General features: G+C 37.4%; 1 protein-coding gene across 1 annotated transcript in view; it reads left to right on the top strand.

The window, feature by feature from the left end:
- LOC106877396 (MAM and LDL-receptor class A domain-containing protein 1-like) overlaps positions 1 to 18,881 on the top strand; it is a 144,733-nt gene that overhangs the window by 41,224 nt on the left and 84,628 nt on the right. Inside the window, exons 6-9 of the mRNA XM_089349700.1 lie at positions 4,553 to 4,790; positions 11,960 to 12,054; positions 14,077 to 14,196; positions 16,722 to 17,078. Coding sequence (XP_089205826.1) covers positions 4,553 to 4,790; positions 11,960 to 12,054; positions 14,077 to 14,196; positions 16,722 to 17,078 — 810 coding nt within the window. The remainder of the gene's footprint in view (positions 1 to 4,552; positions 4,791 to 11,959; positions 12,055 to 14,076; positions 14,197 to 16,721; positions 17,079 to 18,881) is intronic.

Genomic DNA, 18,881 nt, shown 5'->3' with positions numbered 1-18,881 from the left:
TAAAAATAAGCAATACAATTAAGCACTAAAGATTAAAAATTAAGAATTAAAAATTAAGAATAAAAATTATACTTTGTAATATTAAGAATTAAAATTTATAAATTATACATTATAAATATGAATTAGTATATATATATATCAGTCATGTAAAATCAAGTATATGTCAAATACAGAATGTGAGATATAAGATTAAACATCAGAATAAAAATGTCTGAGTTTAAATATGATATATAACATGAAAAATTCAAATACATATCTTCCTTTTTTTTTTGCTGGTACTAAAATGGTATTAACTAAATTAATAAAGTATATTATATACCCTGCTGGTAATTTTGGTGACATCCTTTAAGTATTATTTCGAGATATGCAAACTGATACCAAGAGTTTACTGTCAGATACTCATTAGGTTATTTTTGCATTATCTGAAATAGAATGCCCGCATATAGATTAATCCCCCAAAATTGAATTAATATGTATATACTGTGTGTGTGGGGGGGGGGGGGTTGCATGTGTGTGTGAGTTTTTGCGTGTGTTTGCGTGTGTGTGTGTGTGTCCTCCACCACAGCTTAAAAAACGGTGTTGCTGTGTTTACATCCCCATAATTTAGTGATTCGATAAAAGAGAAACGACAGAGTGCAGCGGAATTATTTTACTATATGATCAGGCAGTATGTTTACTCGTAATTAGTAATGGAAGAGAACAACAGGTATAACAGACTGTTCATATTTTAAAATAATTCTCCTTGTCATTACGTTACTTAGCCCGTTGGTAACGCTTTCACGTGATTAGAGAAAAAGAGGGCGAAAGAAAATAGGGAGAGAGAAAAAGAGCGAGGGAGAAGCGTGCATGACGTGAGGTAGAGGGCATATAATTGTAAGGCTTTCACGTGATTAGTTCAAAGAAAAGCGAGAAAGGAAAGGAGACAGAAAAAGAGGATAAGGCGATGAGTGAGACTGACAGAGGGAGGAAAAGAGAGAGAGAGAGAGAGAGAGAGAGGAAGAGAAAGAAAATAGACGGGGAGAGAAAAAGAAGGAGAGAGAGAAGCATCCATGATGGAATAATATTAGCAGAGGGGTGATGTTCTGATGGTGAGGTTAAAGAAGGGCAGCGTGAGAGAGGGGGAGAGAGAGAAGAGAGGAGGAGAGAGGACAGAGGAGGAGAGAGATAGGAGAGGAGGAGAGAGAGAAGGGAGGAGGAGAGAGAGAAGAGAGGAAGAGAGAGAGAAGAGAGGAAGAGAGGAGGAGAGAGAGGAGGAGAGAGAGGAGGAGAGAGAGGAGGAGAGAAAGGAGGAGAGAGAGGAGGAGAGAGAGGAGGAGAGAGAGAAGAGAGGTGGAGAGAGTGGGATGATGATGATGGTTTTGGTGGTGGTCGAGATGGAGGCGGTGGTAATTGGATAGTGAAAAGTGTATTTTTTTAATTAAACTACGTTTTTTATATCTCCTATCATTCTGTGAAATATTCATGGGTTCTGCTAGTTTGATAATAAACAATGTAAGAAATGAACTATTTTCATCCCTTTAATATTGTTGTCGTATCATTCACGTTGTGTCGTTTGCTGTCTTTGTCCGTTTCTTTCTTTCTTTCTTTCCTTCAGTAATAGCGTAACTTAGTTTAGACGATTTAGTAATTACATATACAATACGTATATCATACATATATAATACAAAACCACATTAAAATAGAAATCCAGAAACGAAGACAGCACAAACATGAGCAAAGAAAGGAAACAGAAGAGAAAAAAGAAGGGGAAAAGGAAAACAACAAAGGAAAAGGAAATGCATGAATTCAACACGAACTGCTTCAACTTGTCGCACATCACAAGGTTCAATGGGACCTACTAAAGCAAGCCAACATGCTCGCGGCATTACTGCGAACAATGGCGAGACTGAGACGTTGGAACAGCCAGGCACACTCACAGGCATCACGTGACACCTCGGTAAGGTGAACAGCCAGCGATGACAAGAACTTTGTTGTTAGCAGCTCAGCCCTTCCAAACGTCTCAAACATCACAGGTTGGACGATATTAGTTCACTCATAAGCTCCGGTAATTAAGGATTTTGTTCTGTTCGGTTATGGAATCAGTGATCCTTCCTTTTATTGCAGCATCAGGGGTGTGGGAGGGAGAAAAGGAGTCACAGATTGTGACAAACCGGATGAGAGGCAAAGGGTAAAACCGCCTGGTCTCTTCCCATCACTTCTGGATAATCACGACGTCAACGGAACAGCCTGTTCGTGAAATTAATGTGCACGTGGCTGAGCACTCCGCATACACTACTCTCAACGTAGTAATCAGGGAGATTCAGCGTGACACAGAGTGTGACAAGGCTGGCCCTTGGAAATACAGGAACTACTCATTTTTTTTTCAGTTGAGTGAACTAGAACAACGTGAAATAAAGTATTTTGCTCAGGGGCACAACGCGTTGCCGGGAACTGAACTCATGACTTTACGATCGAGGGATCTATTTTAAAACGGGGGCCACAGTTTTCATTAATGTTTTACGTAGTGATTTTGGTACCGAAAGACTTTCAAACTTCGTATACTTATCTATTTTGTGTTATAGAACAGAAAAATATTTTTGTATTCGAATTTATTTCATGTAAAAAATTGTCTTATTTCAATAATTTCAACCAATCACTGACAAGTACTCAGTTGTTTATATTTACACCTTTGGCTGATTAAGCGGTGTAAAGCGTATTTAATCTCCATAGCTTCGTTTTATTTGCTTTTTTCATTTTAAATTTGCTTTTTTCATTTTCTTTTTTTTTCTTCGTTTTATTTGCTTTTTTCTTTTTAAATTTGCTGTTTTACCCTAACCCTAACCGTAGGGTTAGGGTTAGGGTTAGGGTTAGGGTTAGCCTATAATAGAAAGATTTATCTGCTACTGCCAATATGCTTCAGCCATTTTTTGACAAGGAAATAATAATTTTATCACCGATAGAATTGTTTCAGAATCGTTTGTTTATGTAGTCGGCACTTAATGTATATCGGCTGAATGGACGTCAGTGATTGGTTGAAATTACAGAAATACGACAACTTTAACATGGAATAACTTAGGGATTTCTTTTTTTTTAAAGAAGACTAAGAGAAAAAGATGTTTTATATGACACATTCTACCAGTGTTCCAAGTTTCAAAGTGTTTCGTTAAGAAAATATTGTGGCCCCCGTTTTAAAATAGATCCCGATCGAGAGCCGAATACCCTAACCACTTAACCACATATATAACACTAATCCTAATCACTAAGGCACTAATTATATATATATAATTATTAAATAATCTAAACATAACTTATTTATTTCCCTAAGTTCTCAGAAGTAGAGGCAATTACTGTTCCATGCCAAACATAATGTGATAAAGTAAATTTCAGTTAAATAAAGTGTTTTAATTTATACACAAGTCAACTATTTGTCCCCTCATCGCAAGCATTGAAATTTGTGTATCAGTATAGTTACATGGATAATAATATTTCTATCATTAGTTAAGGCGGTTAACTGGCAGAATCGTTAGCACGCTGGGCAAAATACTTAGCGGCATTTCGTCCGTCTTTACGGTCTGAGTTTAAATTCCACCAAGGTCGAATTTGCCTTTCATCCTCTCGGAGTCCATAAAGTAACGACCAATCGAATAGTGGGGTTGAGGTAATCCCCTCCCCGAAATTGCTGACTTTTTACTAAAATCTGAAATCAATATTTCCATTATTAGTTAAAAGTGGAGGCGCATGGCTCAGTAGTTAGAGCGTCAGGCACATAATCATGGGGTAGTGAGTTCGATTCCCTGACCAGGCTGCGTGATGTGTTTTTGAGTAAAACCCTTTATTTCACATTGCTCCAGTTCACTCAGCTGTAGAAATGAGTTGCGACGTCACTGGTGCCAAGCTGTATCAGCCTTTGTCTTTCCCTTGGATAACATTGGCGGCGTGCGTGAAGCCTGAATGCACGGATGACTGTTGGTCTTTCATAAACCACCTTGTTCGGACTTGTGCTTCGAAGGGGAACTTTTTAGATGCAATCCCAGGGTCATTCATGACCGAAGCGATGTGTGTGATTTTACCCATTTTTTTATCATTAGCTAATTTAAGGCACCATAATAATACATTCTTTGTATAAGTCATCCTTCAGTTTTCAATAACGTGATGTACACGAACACTACCGTTTATCGTACGCTTATTTTAAATAAATTTTAACTTTCATTTCGTATTTTACGTTGAACATTAATTGCCTTTATTTCTCACGAGAAATATGAAAGAAAAAGGGAAACAACTATACAACCCTGCTACCAGAAAGGGAAATGAATAAAAGATTAAAATTGATTTTGTGAATGAATGATATTAGCATTACATTTACAAATGACTGTAGTGGAAGTACTAAAATCTAAACATATGATGTAACTTAATAATTTTATTTGTGGGTCCATCTGAATAAAACCAATAGGAAATTATTTGTTGATAAGGTTTACTTTGGTAAATATATTGACAAGAATAAAAGAAATGTATATTTGTTATTTGTCATACATATGTTATTTATATTTTTAATGTTATAATTTTTATTTTACAGGGAAATATATGTTTGCCTCTGCAGTGGGCTTTCCTGGTCAAAAAACGTATTTGAAAACAAAAACCTTTACTATTGCGGCTAACAGTCTTAGTTTCTACTATTACATGTCTGGAAGAGAAATGGGGAAACTAAATATTTATAGTAAAAGTAAATCAAGACAAACTCTAATGAAAACTTTATCAGGCAATCAAGGTAATAAATGGAAGTATGCATGTATCCCTCTGACAAATAAATATAGGTAAGAAAAATTTCTTGGTTTTAATTTCATTTTAAATGCTCACTATTTATTTTCTGTTGGTCTGTCTAATCAGATAATCCGTCTTAGTTTAACTGCTCACTTCTAGCATTCCATCTAATTAGCATAGAATAGTTCATTTGCACGATAGTTCATTAGCATAGAATAGTTCATTTGCACGAACTTCCGATAACATTTCTCTTACCGCAGTCACTGATCTAAACATGTCTCACTTCAACATATTCTGAAACAATCTCATTTGTCTATGAGGGACTGAAAAGTTTAGATTTCATTTTCCATCTTCAGGGTTAGAAAATATTCCAAATATTTCAACTTTAGACAGCTGACCAGACTTGCAAATAAGCTTTTGAACAGTTGATGGTTCTTTATAAATTACCAAAACAACTTTCATTAGTATAGTATATTAGTATAGTATATTATATTTCCGTATACAAACATCCTGGATAGAATCTTTTAAACGATAAACAGAATTTATCCAATGGCTTATCAAATATTCTCTCTACCTATTCGCTAGACACAAAAACATCAATGTAATAATAAGGTTTTTTCGCCTTAGCTGTCATTCACAAAACTGCTAACGTCAAAGAAATAATATATCCATCAAATATAAATAATTTAAATAATATAAAAGAAATAATCGTCTACCCTGTCCTTTCTAAGAGAGTGACATAGGATTAAAAGGGGGTTTTGCTGGTATTTCTGGCAGCTCAAGTGACCATTTAAAACTTGCATCGTCTGCTTGAGTATTTCGCAGTAACTTCCACTCATGATAGAAATAATTAAATGTAAATATTATTCTAAAACTTGATAATTTTAGTATCTATAATTTTCAAGTTTTAGTAATGAAATCTTTTCAATGATCTTTCACGAGCTGAGGCACCACGGAAAGTCCAATGTCAGCACTGGTCGTTCACACTGTTAATCATAAGAAGCTCGTATCCTTGCAATTATAAACAGTTCTCTCTTTTTATAAAATATGATAATGGTGCCATAAGCCAATGTTGATTTCTACTTTCGTCGTCGTCGTCGTCGTCGTCGTCGTCGTCGTCGTCGTCGTCGTCATCATCATCATCATCATCATCATCATCATCATCATCATCATCGTCGTCGTCGTCGTCGTCACTGTTCAACGTCCATTTTCTATATTAAAATGGGTTGTTCAGTTTGACAGGAGTTCACCATCTTGGAGCTGTCCAGACTACAATTCTCGGTTTAGGCATAGTTTCTATGGTTGGGTGCCTTTACTTACGCCAGCAACTTCACTTTTAGAGCTTCCTCTTCCACTGCTAACTTGGTCACCTAGGTAACAGAAACTACCTACTACTTCTAAGGATTCCCACCCACAAGCATTTGAGGAAGTCTATTTTGTGCACATTTTTAGTACTTATTGTACCTCTAATTTGTTACCGCTACACCTGTTATGTGTCCAAGGCTTACACTATGTACGACGTATGGAGTTTCTACCAACACACTTCTTATACATCAAGCAGGGCTATCTCCCAGAAGGGATTATGCTTTGTCTGTTTTCCTACTTATTAGGACTTTGGTCTTAACTAAATTAGCTCTAAAACCCTTAGATTACAGGCTTTCTTTCCACACCTGAATTCCTTCTCTAGGTCAGGTAGTGATTCAGCTATAAGAACAATGTCATCCCTAGCTTCTGCATTGACCACTAGAAGGGAGCGGGTGACCCTGTCAACGGCTTTCTGGATGTCAACAAAAAACCAAGTATTGAGGTATATTTTTACCTAAATACTTCTGCAGTTGCCTTACCAGGAATATAGCATCAATCGTGCTTCTCCCAGCGGTTTTCAGCTTTGTGGTTTCCAAGGAAATTTTTAACAACTTGAACAAAAGATGTAAATGCTCCTAGGTCATTCTCATTAAGATTAGATGGAAACGATGAATCGTGGGTGACACTGCACATCTGTTGTCCAGTGAAAACCCCAGCTTCTATCCTAGCATCTGTCTATGTTCCTTTGAATTTATCCTCTAAATATTAGAAACCACTAACTTGATGATACATACCCTTCATAAAATTTTTCATAAAGACAAGTTTAATCTGAAGTGGTGGAAGATGTACTTTCTCAGCGTCAATAAGCGTTTGATGGTTCACATTGTGTTTACCAACATTTTCTATTCTAGATGGAAATTATGTTTTTTTGTAGTGGCTTTTGTCATCTCCGCTGTTCCTTAGACACAAAAAAACACATATGGTTTGTGTAGCCCAACTGTAACTCAAGAAGTAATGATACAACTTTAAGATCGCCACAAATATTCCGTATGTGGTCCTTATACTTGATTTGTCTTAACAACAGTTCCGATTTTTCGTAAGTCTTGCTAAGGCCAGTGGCATGTGCTACAGGTATGAAAGGTTTTTCCTTACTGTTGTGCAGTAATACAGCTTTAAGGCTAGCTTTACTAGAGTCAATGAACAGTTTCCATTCTTTTAGATTATAGCGAAGGACAATCCTTTCCATCAAGCCACTGATATCGTGACAGAAACAAATGTTTTCCGCCTGTAAGTAAAGTTTTAAAAACTGCAAGTTTTAATGGTGGAAATGGGAAAACTTTGATGTTTGGCTGGAGAGAAATGCCATTCTTGAAGTCTAGAACCAAGCCACTCTGCCTTTTAGTTTTGGTAATTTCAAATCGCTCACTACATCATTTAATTCTGATTGATTTAACAAACGTGGGGAACTAGTTGCATCTGGAACATATACGCCATCTTTACCTATTCCTACATCACAAGCAGAATCTTAGTATGAACTGCTGTTTATTGTCGTTGTTGGTGGAACTGGTGGTGGATTTGCTTCATCGCGTGGTACTGATTTTATTGCTGATTCATAATATTTGCTATTCTTTGTGAAACCAGCAATTTTTCTCAAATAAAGATAATAACCATTGAAGTGATTTTTCAGCTCACCCTAAACCATGAGGATTGAGAATGGCATAGCTTTCCTTTTATCATTCATCCAATCTGTTAACATTCCATTGCAATGTGTACAGAAAATATGTGGTGCCCAGTCCCTCCCTGGCTCTCCTAATTTACAGACAAAATAATACCTGTAGGCAAATCCAATCTTTGTTGTTATGTTTCTACGTTATGGCTTAGGTGTATATTGTCCACAGATATCGTAGAAGTTGTCTGGGTGACTTACAGAACCACGTCTATTTGATTGCATTTTAATTACCATACAATATCTGAAAAAACAAAACGTAGAAAGTAATAATTATGATGTACAAAATACAAATAAATACACACCGTAATACAAAATAAGTTATCACAGCCTCTTACTTGTTTACAAGCAAAGAGCTTGAACAACTGCTCTATTTGTCTATCACGTAGAAAAGACCGTTGGGCCTTCTGCCATCTCCGGATAAATTTTATTGATCAAAAGCCGATTAAGCCGATTAAAACTAAAAACTGGACGTAGGAAAACTTGTAGAAAATTTTTGTGATTTCAATTTTATACAAAATCTATACAAAAGATCTAATCACAGATTTGAAATCAGCATACAGAAATTAGCTAAGAACACCTTTTTGGTCTTCTGTAACAAAATCTTTCTGGCCTAGTGTTATCTATCTCTCTATACAAAAAAATCCTTTGTATCTCAGTTCCCAGTGCATTCTCAAAAGGTCCAACCAAATCAAATCAAATTTTACATGGTAATACTATGAGTCCACAGGAGTGTGAAAATGTAATTTGGGGGGGGGGGGATTAAAACAATGCAACATTGGCACTAGTTCGTATTACGTCTGAAAACTGCAAAAATAAAAGTGAAACCGTCGACGGAGTAAGTTATCACTTTTATATTGTTTCACTTTTAATAGATTCACCACCATCATCATCATCATCGTTTAACGTCCGCTTTCCATGCTTGCATGGGTTGGACGGTTTGACTGGGTACTGGTGAGCCAGATGGCTGCACCAGGCTCCAATCTGATCTGGCAGAGTTTCTACAGCTGGGTGCCCTTCCTAACGCCAACCACCCCAACGGCACGGGGCTAGTCAACGGCCCTGGCAACGATCACGCTCGGACGATGCTCTTAGCGCTCCACTAGCACGGATGTCAATCATGCGGTGCTGTCATCGAATTTGATTTCGATTTCATTTGCTTCAACAGGTCTTCGCAAGTAGAGTTTAGTGTCCAATGAAAGAAAGGTACGCATAAGTGGGTTGATTACACCACTGGCATAGGCCACGGGTTATGGTCTCACTTGGTTTGCTGGGTCTTCTCAAGCACAGAATATTTCCAAAGGTCTCGGTCCCTAGTCCTTGCCTCGGTGAAGCCTAATGTTCGAAGGTCGTGCTTCACTACCTCATCCCAGGTCTTCCTGGGTCTACCTCTTCCACAGTTTCCATCAACCGCTAGGGTGTGGCACTTTTTCAAACAGCTATGCTTATCCATTCGCACCACATGACCATACCAGCGCAGTCGACTCTCTTGTACACTACATCTGATGTTTCTTAGGTCCAACTTTTCTCTCAAGGTACTTATACTGTCGAGTATGCACACTGACATTACACATCCAGCGGAGCATACTGGCTTCGTTCCTTGCAAGCTTATGCATGTCCTCAGCAGCCACGGCCCATATTTCACTGCCATGTAGCATGGCTGTTCGTACACATGCGTCATACAGTCTACCTTTTACACTGAGCGAGAGGCCCTTTCTCACCAGCATAAGTAGGAGCTCTCTGAACTTTGCCCAGGCTATTCTCATTCTAGCAGCTACATTTTCAGAGCACCCAGCCCCGCTACAAACTTGGTCACCCAGGCAACGGGAGCTGTCAACTACTTCTAGTTTTTTCTCCCTGAGATGTGGCAGAAGTTATTCGCTGCACATTTTCAGTGTTTATCGCTCCTGAGCAACTGCCACATACAACCCTTCCTTTGATATTGCTGCGCCTCTTATGTGTCCATAACTTACACTGGGTACATCTTATAGAGTTTCTACCTATGACTTTTCTACAGATCGAGCAGGGTCATCTACCTGAAGGGGTTTGTTGTTTGTCTGCCTTCCTACTTATTAGGACTTTGGTTTTAGCTAGGTTGACTCTAAGACCCTTTGATTCTAATCCTTGCTTTCACGCCTGAAACTTCTCCTCTAGTTCTGATAGTGACTTAGCAATTAGAGCAAGGTCATCAGTATAGAGGAGCTCCCAGGGGCATCCTGTCTTGAATTCCTCTGTTATTGCTTGGAGGACAATGATAAATAGGAGGAGGTTGAAGACTGAACCCTGGTGGACCCCTACCTCTACCCGGAATTCTTCACTGTACTTGTTGCCAACCCTCACCTTACTTACTTATTTATATGTGTGTGTGAGAGTGTGTAAGTATGTATATAGGTATATATATATATATATATATATATATATATATATATATATATATATATATATATATATATGTGTGTGTGTGTGTGAGAGAGAGAGAGAGTGTGTAAGTATGTATATAGGTATATATATATATATATATATATATATATATATATATATATATGTGTGTGTGTGTGTGTGTGTGTGTGTGTGTGTGTGTGTGTGTGTGTGTGTGTGTGTGTGTGTGTGTGTGTGTGTGTTTACTCTTTTACTGCATTATTTGATTCAGTCATTTGGCTGCAGCCATGCTTGAGCACCGCCTTTAATTGAAAAAGCGACCCCTTGACTTATTCTTTGCAAGCCTGGTATTTATTCTATCAGTTTTTTGGCCGAACCGCTAAGTTATGGGGGAGGTAAACACACCACTATCGGTTGTCAAACCATGGTGAGAGGACAAACAGACACACAAACACACACACACACACGACGGGCTTCTTTCAGTTTTCGTCTGTCAAATCCACTCACAAGCATTGGTCGACCCGAGGGCAGAGTAGAAAAACTTGACCAAGGTGCCACGCTGTGGTCTTGAATCCGGAACCATGTGGTTGATAAGCAAGCTACTTTATTTCAATAAACTTCGCCATGAAGGCGTTACAAAGAGTGAACAAACAAGGACATACAAGCATAGTGTGAAGTAGCTTCTAATACGAATAAAAATTCAATGTTTGGTGAATGAAAATCTAAAAATCTATATATAGTTACACAATAATTATTATACTAGTAATAATTTTTAAAGGAAGGAAAGGAACCCATCCATCCGGGTAGAACCTTTACTCTTACCAACGACCCCACCTACCTCGTGTCGGTCACTCTCTGCTTGCTCGCCATAGGCATCCATCTTTTCACAAATATATCTCGTGACAGACACCTCTTCTCCAGCCTGATCTTACTACTGAGATGGTCAACTTCTTTAGTTATAAAGAAGTTGATCAACCCCTGGCCAGAGACAAAGGTACCTGTCACTATGCCTTTCACACGCGTCTTCCATACCGTTTCTTTCAGTATGGCTACTATGCAGAAAAAACAAGCCTTCCTTTCCCTGTTAAGGGAAGGAGGTGGCACAATCTCGATGATAGACTCAGCCGATAGCTGAACTCTTCCCATCACTGACAACAGTTGTTCGACAAAACTATCAGTCCCGATAATTCCGGACACTCCACGAATGCGTGCAAGACGGTTTCCCTGTCTTTCCCACATCTCGGGCATGTCGGCGAGACGGCACTTCTGTGCGTTGATAGCTTATCACGAACCGGTAACGCCGCACGGAAGCACTGCCAAGCTAAGGATTTCTGGTAATTATCCAGATACCCTGGCCCGAACGTTAACCGATTTCCATCGTAGCTCAGGGTCTCCCCCAAGGCGCCTTCAGACATGGTCTCTACTAACCCGCAATAAAAATCCACGGTGGAACTCCTGTTGCTTGCATTTCGTCTGTCTCTACGTTCTGAGTTCAAATTTTGCCGAGGTCGACTTTACTTTTCATCTTTTCAGGGTCGATAAATTAAGTACTAGTTGCGTACTGGTGTCAATCTAATCGACTGGCCCCATCCTCAAAAACTTCGGGTCCTCTGCCCAGGGCAGAAAAAATTACCTTACACAATTACGAACACAGCAGCATATATAAGTCATGCTGGTTAGGATTTGAAGATATTTTAAGCCAATCATAAAAAGTCGATGACTTTAGATATTTTCTTTGACCTTATGTAAACTTTCATAACTTTTCCTACCTATTAAAACGTTTCTATTTTCTTTTTAAATGTTTATTTGAAGAAATCTGCAAATCATATTCGAAGCTGTTCAAGGATCCGGTTACATGAGTGATATAGCTATTGATGATCTGACCATGTCAACAAACGACTGTTCATGTAAGAGAATGAATATATTATCACATGTTACCTACAATGCTGTTGTTGATAATTAGCTTTAACTATTATGTATATGAACACCAGAAGCATTAAAAGAAAATTTGAAAAATATTCTTCATCTTCTTTTAAATATGTTTCCAATTTTTAAATATCCTACTGACATACATTTGTGTCTCATATAATGATGTTTGCAAAATATGGAGAGTCTATGCTTCTGCTTAAACCCGAAATTCACCTAAGGTTTGCTTAAAGAAGTCTATTCTAGGTTTGCTAGTTCAATACTAGATACAAGTGCATCATACGAGAGGTCCTCTCCCTAGTAACTGAGTCTACTGTAGACAATTGACTCTTCACCATCAAATACTGTCCTAATATCTTGAGAAGGAAAAGTACACATTGGATAAGTGAAGTCTGGCAAACACCTGATATACTGGATAGATATGATTGAAATGATTGCGACCATATATGTCTGGTCAGCATGGACCTTGGGTGAGACATCAGAAACAACATAATACAATAGAATTTATATATAAAACGTTGTACTTATTACACTCTTGCTCGGTGTGAAAACAGCTTGGAAATTCAGTTTCCACAATAAATGTTCTTGCATTCAGCAATAAAAATGTGTTACTATGAAATACTGTTAAATATACCAAACATTCCAAATAGTCAGTATTTTGCTCTGCTTATTGTTGTTTGATGAAGGCACATAGCTTAGTGGTCTGGATGATCGGCTCATAATCGAAAGGTCATGAGTTCGATTCCCGGCAGGGCGTTTTGTTCTTGATCAAGATATTTTTTTATGTTGCTCCAGTTTACTCAGCTGGCAAAATTGAGTTTTACCTGTAATTCGAAGGGCCGGCCTTGTCACATTCTGTGTCACGCAGAATTTGCTTGAGAAATACGTTAAAGGTATGCGTGTCTGTGGAGTGCTCAGCCACTTGCACGTTAATTTCACAAGCAGGGTGTTCCGTTGATCAGATCAACCGATGGAGTGCCACTTATTGTTATTTGAATCCGATGCATATTCTTGCTTGATTACTAACTAGCTCTTGTCTAGATTTTCAAATGAACACATGCATAATAAAGAAAGATTTACACATACACTTGTGTATGTGATGTTTTCAACTGCATCTGTGTGTAGATTGATGATGTTCAGATATGTATCTAAATGAATGCAAAAACTAAATTTCATTCTTATCTCTAGAGTTGTTTACAGGAGGTCCCCAATCAAATATCTGTATTCTAAAACATGTGAATTTGAGAAATATTGAAAGCAATATCATTGACAGTCAAGTTAATACGGCTGAACGAGACGAGTCTGTCAAAATGATATTTTGCTCACAGGTTGAAAGGTTTGTTGGTGGTTTTAGGAAAACAAATAATAATAGCTTTAAAATAAACTGAGCAAGGAGTATAATAAGCACAAAAAGGCGTGAGACACCGGATTTTGATTATACCATATTCAAATTTGTAATGGTTAACCGGCCATATCCGGCCAAAATATTCTACAAGTTTCATGTTCAAACTGGCCAGTTTGAAAGCCAACCCTACATCATTCCCAAAATACAATATAATCCTACAATATCTTTCCATAAATTAAGTTATCTCATCAAAATCTCAAAGCTATGAGATAATCCATGTTTAATTCAAAACAATGTAATTGATTAAACATTATTTTTGATAGAATAATTTGAATGCTAGAGGGTTAAGTGTGAATATAAATCAATTTGTTAAGTGGGTAAACACTAAAACCAGCAACTGGCAGTGATCTCTACAATTAGGTCCACATCACTGGTCATCATATATTGTGAACCAAGAATATATCTGGTAAGTAAACAGGTCAATCATTCTAACAAACTTGTGGATATATTGCCTGAAAGTTGTGGTCCATGGTGAAAGAATTGTAAAGAAATTGATTTTAGAATGTAACTTTGGTCATCAAATACATTGATTTTCTGAGTAACTGCTCAGAGATAATTGTTTTAACTACTTAAATCACACATTTTCCATTAATTTCAGTCTGGAATGCTTCCTGTAATTTTCGTGAAGACACTTGCAATTATGATATTGATTCTACATATTCAAGGTACGGCTGGAGAACGAGCAGGTTGTCTGGACTAAGTGACCGTTCAGGTTCTGGTAATTAGCTCTCTTTTCTTTATCATTATTTCAAGTAGAAATCGTATTCAAAATTTGAATTACTATTAAAGAATTACAGGAACTTCTATTTCCATATCTACAAGAAATCGTTTACATATTCTGGCAGAACTCTTTTCCAAATACCGGTAATTTTGCGATTCTCTGAGTATGAAATTCAAATCTCACCAAGATCAAATTTGTCGACCGTGTAAGGTCGATAAATAATGTACCCGTCTTGATAATCAGAATAATTATAACTGTAAGTTTGTTCCATTCGTTTGTATTACCCAAGGGAAATAACCTATCTGGATAAAGGAAGTAGTTAAGGAATAGTGTAGTACGTACTCGGTGCAAACACTGATATACTAGCGATGTGATATCTGGCAGATTACAAGAGAATCATAACTTCATATACGCTAAATAGATATGAATAGTCAATAGTAAGAACATCCTCAACTACTCACATTCTTCATTAGATGTTTTTTCATAGTTTGTTTCCTAGAGCATCACATTAGTGTTGGAATTGTGTAATAGTAATAAAAGTATAGAAGTAGTGGTCTTTGCTGATGCAACCAATTCCAGGATGTTATCCAATGTTAAAGTCATTGGCAATAGTATTATTTAAAATTCATATTGATGACCACTAAGTTGAGTTGAAATTAGCATCACGTGCAATTTTGAAACATAACCCAACACGTGACGTGTTCATGGCAGTACACAATGACATTGAAAACAGAGCAATCGAGCACTGTGGCAGGCTGCTGGCACTCTTCAAAGTTTATGAATGCTTCTAAACAAATCATGCCAATCATTCTAAGATGTCTTCTTTCTACCCTGTGAAGTACCACATCTATGATGTCTGCTCATCCAGAGATTATATAAGCCCAATGTCCAGTCTTGCATCTGATTTATAGTAGCAGCTCTGGAAAATCTATCTTCCTAATCATTATCAACTTACAGTCATCGTGGCTGGTTTCTCAGGTTACCTCTATTTCCAGGTCTTTGTATTTTGAAAGTTTCTCCATTTCTTTTAGGGAAACGTTGTCATCTGCTGGTATTCATACATCAATTAGAAAGCATATTTTTTTCATGACCTCTGACAACTATATCTGGCCTATTGGCCTTAATTTCTCTATCTGTGTGTATTGGTATATCCCAGAGTATGGTTGCTTTCTCATTTTCTGTGTCTTTTTCTGGCGTGTGCTTATACCATCTTTTTTTCTGTTGTTATTCCAGTGTTGGCATAGCTTCCAGTGTATATAGGTCCCAGCTCTGTCGTGTCTGTGAATATATCTTCTTCTTCTTCTTCTTCTTCTTCTTCTTCTTCTTCTTCTTCTTCTTCTTCTTCTTCTTCTTCTTCTTCTTCTTCTTCTTGCCTTTGCACAGCTTCTAACGCTGGAGATGTGCTACAGTCTCAGCTGTTCATTACCAGTGAACTAAGGTAACAACTCTTATTTTTCGAGCACCTTCCAAGTATTCGAGCGGTTCCAAGTTGTGCTGTTTTCTGCAAGTGCACCACCCTTATTGCAGCCCCTATTTGTTTCACGTAGTTCTCAAGATTTTTGCTCACTATTCCCAGGGCTCCAACAATTATTGGTACTACTGTTACTGTTTTCATCGACCACATCTGCTTAACTTATTGCCAACAACTACCATCACCACACAGGCCCTATGATACTTCAAATCTGAACAATTTAAAGGTGACATTGAACCAGTGAAATGGGGATCATGGTTACTGATATGTAGATGAGAGAGAAGAGTGGATGGAGTAGCATGTTTTATTCTAATTATCCAATGACGGCAAATATACCTTATCTATCTAGGGAGCTGAGTAGGTGACTAGGTGACCAAAGCCATTCTTTTAGACATGTCTCTTGATAGCCCTTGTAAAGAAAAAGTTCATGTTTTCCAAAACCGTAGTTAATTCACACCGAGTTATACAATAGTAATATAGATAAAGAAAATTATATACAATGTTAGGAAGAGTTTGCATTTATCAAATAATGTACACAAGTATTACCCAATCACAATTCATGCAAGACTTCCATCCATTAAAATTTACAGACTTCTTCATTTATCCATGTTTACTACTGAATATAAACCTGATCTATGTTGCACAAACTAGACAACATAGTATCAATAAAAGTATATTTGATATTTGATAAATATTTTCATGAAATTATACCACATTTTCATGAATTTGGAATAACCTTTCTCTCATTGTATCATCAGATTGACGAATGATCATTGGTGAATTCTTGGACAAGTGTTTCTCAATGCAATCCATTCTGAATATTTCTGAATCGGTAGCCTTTTCCTTGTTTCATGCCAATATAGTCCCTCTTACTAACAACTTTACAGAGTAGTACCAAGCACTACTGAAGACTGTTGAATCAATGATGATAAATATGGCCAAAGTATATTCGTTTCTACTTACGTACATGGGCAGCAGGTCGGAAGAATTGCTTACATAGTTTTAGAAGTAAGCTTCATTCATACTCTTAACTCTTCTGTTTGTTTTGTAGGATACTACCAGGTATTTAAAGGGTATTACTATAGCACAATCAGAGCCAGTTTAACATCACCTTTACTTGATCTTCCACCGACGAAAACCAAGGTCACGTTTTATTACTATATGAAAGGTAGTAGTCCTGGAGAACTACAATTACGATTTGTGGAAGATGAAGATCAAAATTCATGGCATACTGATGCATCATACTTTTGGCAAGATTCTGAAGACCATGGATCTCTGTGGCAATATGGTTGCATGGAGCTGCCTACTAGTAAAAAGGGAAGAATCGTGTTCCATGGTATGTCAGGAAGGAAATGGTCTGGTGGAATGGCACTTGATGATATTGTCATTTCCAAAGGTTCCTGTCAAAGTAAGTAGATTTCTATTTTGTATCATTACATGTACTGAATAACTTTTGAAATACATTTTCTAAGTATTTTAGATCTGTGTTATATATTTTATGTGAAAAAACATTTCGCATATTTTAATAAATTTTGTTCATTTAATTTTCCTAAAACAAAGTATACCTTGTTGTATCTTGGGGGAGTTATTTGTGCTAATAAAAACCCATGCAGTAGTTATTTATTATTTTCTAATTAACACTCAACTAATCTTTTCATTTATTAAATGATTGGTATTGATTGTCTGATTAATCATTCAGTTCATCCAGAAATCATATGTTTTATCGTCTGTTCGTTACCATTCACAAACTCCTCATTGCTATGCCCGCTTTAATCCAAGTTTTCAGATGGATACAAATTGACAAACTTGACGAGCTGAATGAGATTTATTCAGATCTTCGTGTTCTCACTAACGGGTTTTAGTTCGTTAACTTGTTTTCGAGCAATACTTGACACAAACACCTCTCATATGTAATTAATCTGTGTTATTAGGTATGTTATGCAATTTTTGTATTTTTAAATAGTCTGAATTATATCATTTAATTGGAATATATCGTAAAAGTAGCGAGAAAGGATACCTACAAACACTTTTCAATGCTCATTTAATTCTATTGTTATTTTATCTGTGTCGGTTGAGATTCAGCAGAATTAGTAGGGCACAGAACAAAGTCATTTGGCACACTTAGCAACATTTAAGGGATACCTTCAATTCCATCAGTCAGGATGTCATTCTCCGTGCAGTAAGGGAGAATGCCCCACAGTCTATTATCTGGGTTAGTAAACTTATCGGGAGCCCTCTACATCTCCTTTGGTGACCACCTCATCCCATCTTCCTCTGGATTCCAACATGGTGACCCATTTGGACCTACTCTATTTGCACTGGGTATTAATGATATTACCAAGATAGGAGCTAACCTGGACTTTAATGCTTGGTTTTTTGATGATGCTTGTTTAGAGTGGAGGGGGCATCCTGATAAGGTCCTTGCAACTGCGAGGATGATGATTAAGGAACTTAGTTTTAGAAGCCCTATCGTTAACAGTTCCAAATGCGAGCTCCGGATCCTTGATCACACAGCTTTACATCGGCAAACTGTTAACCTATTTACAGGTTCCTTTCCCTCTATTACGGTTTCTCCTTCATCAGCGCGGTGCTCTCTTGGAACCCCACTTATTGACCGAGCTTTCAAATCCATATTTCAATCCAAGATGGCTAACCTTGAGCAACTTTTAAAAAATGTTTTGAAAACTGAGCTCCACGAAGATTTTTATACTTAGGAATTACATGTCAATTCCTAAGTTATTGTATTTTTCAGAGTTAGTTCATCTTACAAATTCCTTCTAATGCTTTGACGACCTAATTCTCTGGAAACCCGAATACTTGGTCAATGTCAGACCCTCTCCAGAGGAACACGATCAGTTTGCCTTGCCCAAACCCTTCTCTTTCTTCTATTCACGCTTTTTCTCCCTTTTGGTAGGCAATATCCTCTTCTTTCCAACATGGACTAGTTCCAACAGGAGATGAATGAAGCTCTGTTACAGTGGAGAGAGCTGGGTTTGTCAGTTCCTGATACATATGCAGAGAGTATGGGACAATCTACATTCAGGTGTTACTTTCAATCCTCTCTATGATCAATTTGATCAAATTTCAAGGTGTCACCTATTTTCTGCTTGTGCAAAATTCTCGGGGGACTGGATTGATGCCCCACCTGTGACCAACATTGGTGGTCTACTCAATCTAGATGAGCTTCGCATCTCCACTGTACTCAGAATGG

Source organism: Octopus bimaculoides, chromosome 3, assembly GCF_046866305.1.
Source record: "Octopus bimaculoides isolate indiv1 chromosome 3, ASM4686630v1, whole genome shotgun sequence".
Lineage (NCBI taxonomy): Eukaryota > Metazoa > Mollusca > Cephalopoda > Octopoda > Octopodidae > Octopus > Octopus bimaculoides.
The sequence above is the reverse complement of the archived record's forward strand: the minus strand, read 5'-3'. Positions and strand labels throughout refer to the sequence as shown.